This window comes from Macrotis lagotis, chromosome 7 (genome assembly GCF_037893015.1).
Source record: "Macrotis lagotis isolate mMagLag1 chromosome 7, bilby.v1.9.chrom.fasta, whole genome shotgun sequence".
Lineage (NCBI taxonomy): Eukaryota > Metazoa > Chordata > Mammalia > Peramelemorphia > Peramelidae > Macrotis > Macrotis lagotis.
In genome coordinates this window covers 196,856,998-196,866,672 of record NC_133664.1, presented here as the reverse complement: position 1 = coordinate 196,866,672, position 9,675 = coordinate 196,856,998, and the positions used below count along the sequence as shown (strand labels likewise).

Below are 9,675 nucleotides of genomic sequence, written 5' to 3'. Positions count from 1 at the left end.
ATAATGTTTCAAAACTTATCTACTTTAATCTTTAAAACAGTTATGTGAATAAGGACTTCTCTAGCCCCCTCCCGTGTTTCTTTGTCTGTCTTTTTCCCAGTTGTTGTAGAATTATCTTCTAAATCATTAATCCTTACATAGACATTGATAATCACTATCCTACCTCTGTGAAAATTCATTTTTATATATACTCAGGCATACTTCAATGTCTCTCAACCCCTTGACACTTTAAAATATGGTTTCATGATTTGCCAAAGTCAAAAATTAATTATCAACTTTTGAGGTAAGGCTTCTCTGAAGTTAGTTAGATCAAATCTTGGGGGAAAAATCTACAGTTTGTTCAGTATAAGTTGTCTCTCTAGCTTGGGAGAATCTGACAGCTACTGTGTAGGCAACAGTTTTGAGAACCCATAGCTAAGATGATGATTTACATGTCAGAGTATGACTCTACAGGCATATTATTTATAAAGATGTACAAGGAAATACTACCCTTTCCAAAGTTTTGTATTCTTTATAATTCTTGTAAAATATATAGTTTGGAAATAAATAATCACAAAATTTCTGACCTATCAGTTCTAGAATAAAGATTATTTAAAGTAAAAGAGGTATCAGATTCAGTTTAATTGGGAGTCATTTAGAATTTTAAATGATCAATTTAGCTAAATACTTTTATTTTTATTAGCTATACAATCTATTTAGTCCCAAATTTTCTAGGCTGTGTAACCACACAGAAACTACAGATATCCTTGGTTATATTTTAAAATTTAATTTATTTGCATAGTAATCTTCAAAAGAAAGGGTTGTCTAGCTTCATATTCAGGGTAATTTTTGATTTTCCCATGAGGCAATGAATCTTGACTATGAATGTCAGTTGGTTGCATATTTCCAAGAAAGTAGAAAGAGAACAAATTTAGTATATGAAGAAAAGTACTTTCTAACACCAATTACTCTAAACTTTCAATTTGAAGAGGTTGGAACAAGAGAAGAGGAACAAAGGTAGTTCTGGGGGTAGTACATTAGTGAAGAAATGTCTCATAGGTTTTCAGTTATGGTACATTTTTATCTCTAGTTTGGGTACATGAAAAAAAGAGCTGAGAAATGTCCCCTGACCTAATATGAGGGATCTGGTTTTATTCATTTTTATCATTACACAGCTGTTCATATAGTATATTCATGGAAAAGAATCCTGAACTAATCAGATGATGATAGAACATTTCACAAATGGAAATCAAATTCTACTGTGGAAAGGGAAGAAATACCTTTGAATGGACTCCAGTCCTAGAATATTCCTAATATGAAGTAAATTTCTGAAAGATAGCCAATTCTATTTGTACTGACTGTCTCCTAAAATAAGGTGATATCTTCAGAATGTACTATATGCAAATAGAAAAGTGAAAAAAACCTTAAAAGCATAAACATATAATTGAACTATATGAACCAAGTAGATAGAATTCCCCTTTGCCAAAAGAGGTGATAGTGTATTTATCTTTTTCTTTTTTTTCCCAGAGGGTGAAGAAGAAGCGGGAGAGGGAGGAAAGGGAGAGAAGAGGGAGGGACAGGGAGAGGGAGAGGGAGAGGGAGAGGGAGAGGGAGAGGGAGAGGGAGAGGGAGAGGGAGAGGGAGAGGGAGAGGGAGAGGGAGAGAGAGAAACACCATTTGGCCATTTGGTTTGTATTTTCAAAGAGCCCATCCTGCTGTAGAATGGATTCTTCAAGAAACATAGCTCTTTAGCTACTGATTTTGGTGAGCATCTTGTTGATTGCCTGTTTGACATGTGTGGTTGAGCTTCGCCTCCTTGTCTTGCCCTGGACCATCTTCCGACGCCGGACCTCCCGGCACAACTCATAGAAGACCTCTGTGATATTCCCTTCTCCGGTGCAAGCTGAACATTCATAAAATGCACAGGCCAGGTCAGTAGCCAGCTTCTCTCCTTCCTCTGTACTAACTTGCCTAGAATGGTCTAGGTCAGCTTTGTTTCCCACTAAGATCAGAGTCACGTTCTTAGGTTTTTTGATTTCATCCAGCAAGTTCTTAAGTGGGAGTACCTCCTCAAAGCTTCCCCGGTCAGTAATGTCATAGACCAGCACAAAACCTTCTCCCCATCTCACGTGTCCTTCTCTCTGAATAGCATCCTCCTGTGGACAGAGAAACAACAACTGGGGAGTTTGATGATGAATAGCATTGAGCCTACAATGCCTTTCCTTAATTAATATCAACTGTTGAGTGTTACACATATTTACAAGTCTCAACAGTCATTCAGTAGTACATTCATAGATTGACTTTCTCAAGAAGCTTGGATAGTAGAACCCTAGTAATTTTAAATCAGTGTAGGGTCTTGGTTGGTTGGAAGCCTGGGCTTTCATTAAATTGTAAAAGCCATAATAATGTGTATCCCTTTAAGCAGTGAAAGTTATGATATTGGTTTCCTAGTAAAAGTCTCTAGCAGTAAAGTTCATGAAGTAGGTTCTCAGCAAAAGTTTTTAATCACTGAAAGCCATCATAATATGATAATAATAATTATGGGTTTCTCCCAATGAGTACTGTAAACCAAGATAAATGTAAGCTAAATGAAAGTATACTGAACAGAATGTGATCAGTAATAGGGCTTTGTAAACACAGGATTTTACTCAAAGCAATCAAGATGTAGCACTTAGGTATCTGGGACCCAAGCCAGCATTAAGTTGATCAGTAACTTGCATAAGTTATGCACTAAACAAATATTGAACTGAATTGTACTGTCTGTAAAGATTATTTCAGGAGTGGTAGTATATTAATACCTAGATAATTTGGGCAAAGAACTTCTCTAGTTATCAATACAGTCCCTCATATAAGTGTTCAATTTTAATAGTTATTCTAGAGTTATTTATATTTCCTAGGCTATACAGACCCATCGTGATTGCGCAATTTCACCCAGCATCCTAGTTTTGCTTCTATCAGTACCTACACCAGGGCACATTTAAATTGAACCCCTTACTTACCTGACCAGCTGTGTCTAGTATGTCCATGGAAAGAACTTCATCATCAATTGTTGCTTGATGTCGATAAGTTGATTCTAGGGAAAGAAGAAGAAAAGGAAAAAAGAATATGATATAAATGAGATAAATTTAGTACCTAAGGCTTGGATTATCACTAATGGAAATATATCTTTTTGTGGATTTGTATGTGGCATTTAAGTTTGTAATTCTATAAGAAAGGAATTTTGTTTGATCTTTTTATTTCTCTTCAGCTTCAGAAGTCCCTGCACATAGCACATAGTCAATATATTTATTGAAATGGAATAAGCAAAGTCAAAGTCACTACAGTCACTATAATCTGATCAGATATTCACAGCAGAGTTAAAATAATGTAAGATGAGAATTCCATCTTACCTCCTGAATTCAGAAATGTAGAGTGAGAAGTGGTGAAGTGGGAGAGAGAGAGAGAGAGAGAGAGAGAGAGAGAGAGAGAGAGAGAGAGAGAGAGAGAGAGAGAGAGAGAGAGAGAAGGAGAGATTCACTGCACCATTAATTATTAATTTTAGGAATGAAAGGTTAGAGTTTGGGAATCAAGATCACCAAATTATAACATTGGAGATGTCCATTCCCTCTTTTCTCCATTTCCCTTTATCTAAGTATAAATCCTTCCTCCAGGGAGGAAGCCACTTTCCTCTTCTTTGATAATCCCTGTCCATCCCAAATGTAGATCTTCTCCTTCCCAAAACAGGCACATATGCAATTGGGTTTACATATCCATGCTCTACTTGGCAAGCATGAGCTCCAAACTTCAGGATGGTCTTTACCTTATGGTCAGCACAAATGCTGAAAGGAAATGAATGGAACTGAAGGGCTGAGGCAGCAGTAATGAAAGAAATGGTCCAGAGTGGGCATTTGGAAGTCTGGTGGACTTTAGGACCTGGTTGAGTGGGAGCTTAAGGTCAAGAGTGAAGGATGCCACCTTAAGGAAGCTGTCTGTTGATGGTTCAGGGGGGACTAGACTCCACTGCCTTGAGGGAGAATCAGAAGTCTAAGCTGACCAGAGGATGATGAGCCACACTAGGAAGGCACCATTGGTCATTTTCTGTAGTCCTTATCACCTTGAGTGTACCTTCTTTCCAAAGAGTTTGGAATACTCTTTGTTCTCTACTCCCACTTCACTTTTTGCTGCTGTAATCACTCAGAAACCTCTTCTCTTCTGAAATCTCACTCAACCCAGCTCATGGTGAGTACTCTCATTCTCCATCTTTTCTCAAGGGGTACAAGACATAAGGGGCTTCCTCTCTTCCTCAACTCCTGCCCTTAAATATATAGGACTTAAATATATAGTAACATATATATGCATAATATTATTATTATTAACATATTATCATTAATTGTGATAATGTGTCAACATATAACACTGACATATAAATGTTAATGTTCTCTCAAATAACCTATGCTCTTAGTTCATCAGTTTTCTCAAATTCCACAATTTCTTCAATTCATTTCAGACACACACAGGGATAGTCATGGCACTGATTTTATCACCCACAAAGGCTCTACTTCTTTGATCAAAAACTTGGAAATGCCTCAGATGATCACAATTTCTCATCTTATGATATCTGCCTGCATCTCATCTAAACTTAGTTTCTGACCTCACTGTGATTCTGATCACTTTATCCCTCAGAACTCTATCTGGGATGGGCTACTTTATTTCATACCTGTAACCCTAGTGTTTGGCAGAGGACCTGAAACATAATGGAAACCCAATACATGTCTGTGGTTGGATTGATTTTCTAATCACTCCATAAAGAAGGGCACATCTATTCTTATTTTTTGTCATTTAGCTTTTTTTAGCATGCCATTTACAGTTAGAGTCCTCAAAAATATTCTGTCTTAATCATTTTTATCATCAATGCTCCATCCAGTTTGTCACAGGAAATGTCATACATGCTTCAGGCAGATATTCATCCGCACTCCTGTTTGTTCCTTTGCTGTTCCTTGTGTTGTCTCTTATCCTCACATCTTTGCTGGCTCCCTCTTTTAAATGGTCTTTGCTGGCTCCCTCTTTTAACTGATTAGCATTATTATTGAAGATTTGTCAGCCACCAAAGTTTGGGGCTATATTTCATCTGCTTCTCAGTCACCTAAAAAATAAGGGTGATTTTTCACTATGCCTTCCACAATAAATTGATATGGACCTCAAGTATTAAATTCCTCAGTAAGGAGAAAAGAAACATAATAAAAATTAAATGAAGTTATATGATCAATTGACTGTTTGCTAACAGAGAAAAGAAAAAGACTAAATGTAGGAAATGAGGAAATGTCTGCTGCAACAGAGACAGTGGGTGGTAAGAGTCATTTTATCTGGTTTGAATACTGACTTTACCCAAGTGTGAATATTTTTATTTTAACTGGTTTCCTTTCTCATTAAGGACTGCTTCTTTTCAGGCAAACTCATTATGAGTTTTGCCTTTACAAAGGCTTCATGCATATATATTAGTTTTTATTTACTTTTCAAAATATCTATGTTACATATTTCTTTGACACAACAGCTACACTCTAACAAAGAAAGACTCCTCTCTCTCTCTCTCTCTCTCTCTCTCTCTATATATATATATATATATATATATATATGTATATATATACACACACAATGTATATTTCCTGAAAAATGGTTTAGCAAAACCACCTAATAATTTTGAGTGATGGTACATACTTTTCCACTTTAATAACTGATTGCTAACAGAAAGCAAGAATGGGTGACTTAAAGTTCTGTTTCCTCTTTTTATATCTTTCATTTACATTATTGATTTAATTGTATTTATTATTCTTCTCACACTCCTTTCTTCATTTTGCATCAATTCATGCCATTCTTCCTATAATTCCCAGAAATCTTGATTCTTCTAAGGAACTGTAAGTTAATGAGATCATTCCTGCCAACAAAACAAATTGTAACTCATTCATACCCTCTTCTTGAGAAAGACTTTATTCTTTTAGTCCCAGGATTTACTCTGTGTTCCTATTTGGTATTTTAAATATTTGTTTCTAATTGCTTTACTCACATCTGGCATCACCCCAAAATCCTAACATCTAATCACTGAGTTAAGGGAGAGAGCTATACTTGTGCATGCCTGTGAAAACAAACAAAGCAATAAAAAGCCTCATCCATATATTGGTAAGATAAATTACTGAAAAACTTGATATTTTAGAAAAGGTTAAAGTGAACTTTCCACTTTGTTTCCTTTTGGTTAAAGCAAAGGATGTCTACTTATGTAGACTGTGCCAGACCTCATGACAAGAAGAAAAATAATTATTCCTTGATGCAGAATAGAAGAACCAAATTCTCTTTGCTCTTGACATTGGAAATAATATTATTCTCAGACTATTTCTCACTGAAATGATAACTCTTACAATAACTGATGGTAAAAGTTATAAAACTGTTGCTAGCTTCCTCAAAGGTGGGGAGCAAGTAGAAAATGTTTTTGCATTCTTCCCCCGCATTCTTGTCATCTTGTCATCCATCAACCATGCTTTATTACTGCAGCTACTGAAAGACAAGGAGCATTGCAGATGTACAGAATTATCTAAGGACCTTCTTAAGCATAAATATTTTCTGGAAGCAAGAGAATTAGTTACTTCAAATGCACTAATTTGTGGACAATGTTTTACTAATTGCACTTGGGCCCTCAGAATAAGATCTTCTCATCTATGGCAACCCAAAAGTTATTATACTACAAATAAAAACCAGCTAAGATGAAGAAATCTAGCCTTAGAAACTATTAGCTGTATGATCTTGAATTAGTTATTAAACTTTTGTCTGCCTCCATTTCTTCATCTATAAAATGACAATAATAATAATAATAATAATAGGACCTACCTCCTAGGATTACTGTAAAGATCAAATGAGTTGATATTTGTAAAGCAATTTGCAAATTTTAAAGTGCTATATAAATACTAATTATTATTATTATTATACAAAGGATGATAGAGCGTTGTGTGGGGAGACCTTGAGTTCCTCCATGAATACATATATAGCAATAAGGGTACCTCAGATGAATAATGACCTGGGCTTAGAAATAAATAGGAGGAAACAGAATGTATTGTTTTTGGGAAATGACACAATTTTTTCAATTCTCAAGCTCCCACATGATGTTAAAGCCCACTAAACCATATTTTCTGAATATCTAAATCTTAGGCGACCCAAAGGCGCTAAAGTGACTTCCAATAAAGACAGTCATGGAAGAAATGGAATAAAAGATATCATTGTAATGATAATTATAAAGTAACAACAATAATAGCTAGCATTTATAGAATATTGTTCAATGCATTAAACACAATAAATGCATTAAACGTGCATTATTATCTCAATTGATTTTCACGATTGCCAGCTGCAGTAGGCATTTTATTATTATTCCTATTATGGATGAGAACACTGAGGTTGGGAGAGGTTTACATGACTTGCTCTGAGTCCTACCACTAAGGAAGTAGCTCATTGAGGATTTGAACTCAGGTCTCCTTCTCTGGCTCTGCATTCATCACTCCGTGTACTCTAAGGACCATCATAATCATGAGTGTGTGTGTGTGTGTGTGTGTGTGTGTGTGTGTGTGTGTGTGAGAGAGAGAGAGAGAGAGAGAGAGACAGAGAGAGACAGAGAGACAGAGAAAGAGAGACACACAGAGAGAGACAGAGAGAGAGACAGAGAGAGAGACAGAGAAACAGAGAGTCAGAAGAGAGGGATTAGTGTTGGATCAAAAATTGAGGTACAGATGCTGATAGATCCCCTATGGATGACTGAAGCACACAGAAGCCACTTTTACCAGAATAGTAACCGCGAGGGTGGAAGTATTAAGAATATATTAGAAATATAAAAATTAGGTGTAAGATCTTTCTCAATTTACAACAGAACATTTATTTTCTTTAGCCCCTCAGGACTCAACAAATTGGTAAATGAGTCAATTCCTCTATGGTTATGAAAAGAAGGCAGAGCTCAGGGTATCTGCTGCTTCATCGGATTCATATCACTTAACTTTTTCTAAACATTTATTCTTCTTTTATAAACAGAAAGGGCTGGTTGGGCTAGCTAACCTCTATGTTACTGCCTTGATCTAAAATTCTATAGCATCTATGTTTTCAGCACAAGGTAGATAGTCCTTGAATGCTGGTATTGAGACTAATAACCTAGGAAACCAAGGATTTGATAGAGGCAAATAGCTCTCTTTATGCAATCTTCTAAACTCCAAGGACAGCCAAAACTCTGGCTGCACTTCAGTTATGGACCGGGTGGATGGATTGGGGATTTCTTAGCTTGGAGGCTGACTGTAAACTAGCAGACAAGGAAATACAATTCCCAATGCAAGAGAGTTAATGAAATCCTGGTCTAGGAATGAGTCAGAGATTTGACACTCTTGTGCTTGTAAAGCTTCTGATCAAAGCTTTGGTTGCTTAGCAGCCACATTTAAAAGCCATTTTACATTACAGTTTCTTCTATATTTATATTTGGGGAAAAGAATAATATGTCAAAAAATCAGTTTATACATTCCCATTGGTAGCAAATTTCTTGGAGAAAAATTGAAAAGGAATTCATGACTACTTAAAACATAGCAATAGCTGTAAACTGATGACTACAGAAGAAAACAAATATGTTATGAGCTCATAAATTTTTGTTTGCTTTCTTTTACTGGAAAGTCCTCATTTCATAAATATAATTTATATTTTTCTGCTTATTTGTCATTTGTTTATGGAAAGCATAATCCCTTCCATAATATGCTCATGGAAAAAAGTTTATAAAATCTAGAACCTCATTTTATACATAAGGAAACTCAGATCCAATCAGTTAAACAAACAACAAGCATTTATTAGTCATTTATATCATGCCAAAAACTGTGCTAAGTGCTGAGGATATAAGCAAGACAAAAGCATAGTTCCTGCCATCAAGGATATCACATACTAATGGGAAAGAGAAAAAGCAAACAAGTATATATAGAAGAGTGGTAATGGGATCTAGAAAGGCCCTTTGATTCCAGAGATAATGCCCTTCCCACTGTATGTAAGTAGAGGAAAATTAAAAGAAATATGAATGTATTTTTAAGTAAAATTTTACCTTAAGTATCCTGATATTATACTTATTGGAGTAATGATAAGTACATATATATATATATATATATATATATATATATATATATATATATACATACATACATATATATGTATTTATAATATTAAAGTACAGGCAGAAAGAATTTAATGGATATAAAAATGTCTCATTTGAATTTACCTTGAATATTATATTATATTTACTAGAACAAATCTCTCATATAAAAACATCTTCTTCAAAAAAGATTGTCAAGGAGTTCTGGCAAAATGGTCAAGTGAGAAGTTATTCATAAAAATATGAGTTCCCTCTTAAAATAGATAAAAATGCTCCAAATAAAATTAAAAGAATAATAAAAAGAGGAAGGAAATATATTTCCACAGAAAGAGGAAAATACCCCCCCAATATATTGATAATATAAAATTTTTTAGAAATTTATTTAAGGCAATGGGATTAAATGGCTTGTCCACCTAAGCAATTATTACTGGATTTGAACTCAGGTCTTCCTGATTCCTGGGCTGGTGCTCTATCCACTGTGCCACTTAGCTGTCCCTATATTGATAATTAATAAAAATAACATTTATATAGCACTTTGAAAGTCTGTTAATTGCTTTACCTATGTTGTC

The 9,675-nt window shown here is 35.1% G+C and overlaps 1 protein-coding gene across 1 annotated transcript in view; it reads right to left on the bottom strand.

Annotated features, from left to right (window-relative positions):
• Positions 1 to 1,600: 1,600 nt before the first annotated feature.
• Positions 1,601 to 9,675, bottom strand: part of RERG (RAS like estrogen regulated growth inhibitor) — an 80,750-nt gene continuing 72,675 nt past the window's right edge. The window contains exons 4-5 of the mRNA XM_074194369.1: positions 2,979 to 3,052; positions 1,601 to 2,135 (exon numbers count right to left, since the gene is read on the bottom strand). Of these exons, the coding sequence (XP_074050470.1) occupies positions 1,728 to 2,135; positions 2,979 to 3,052 (482 nt within the window). The 3' untranslated portion in view covers positions 1,601 to 1,727. The remainder of the gene's footprint in view (positions 2,136 to 2,978; positions 3,053 to 9,675) is intronic.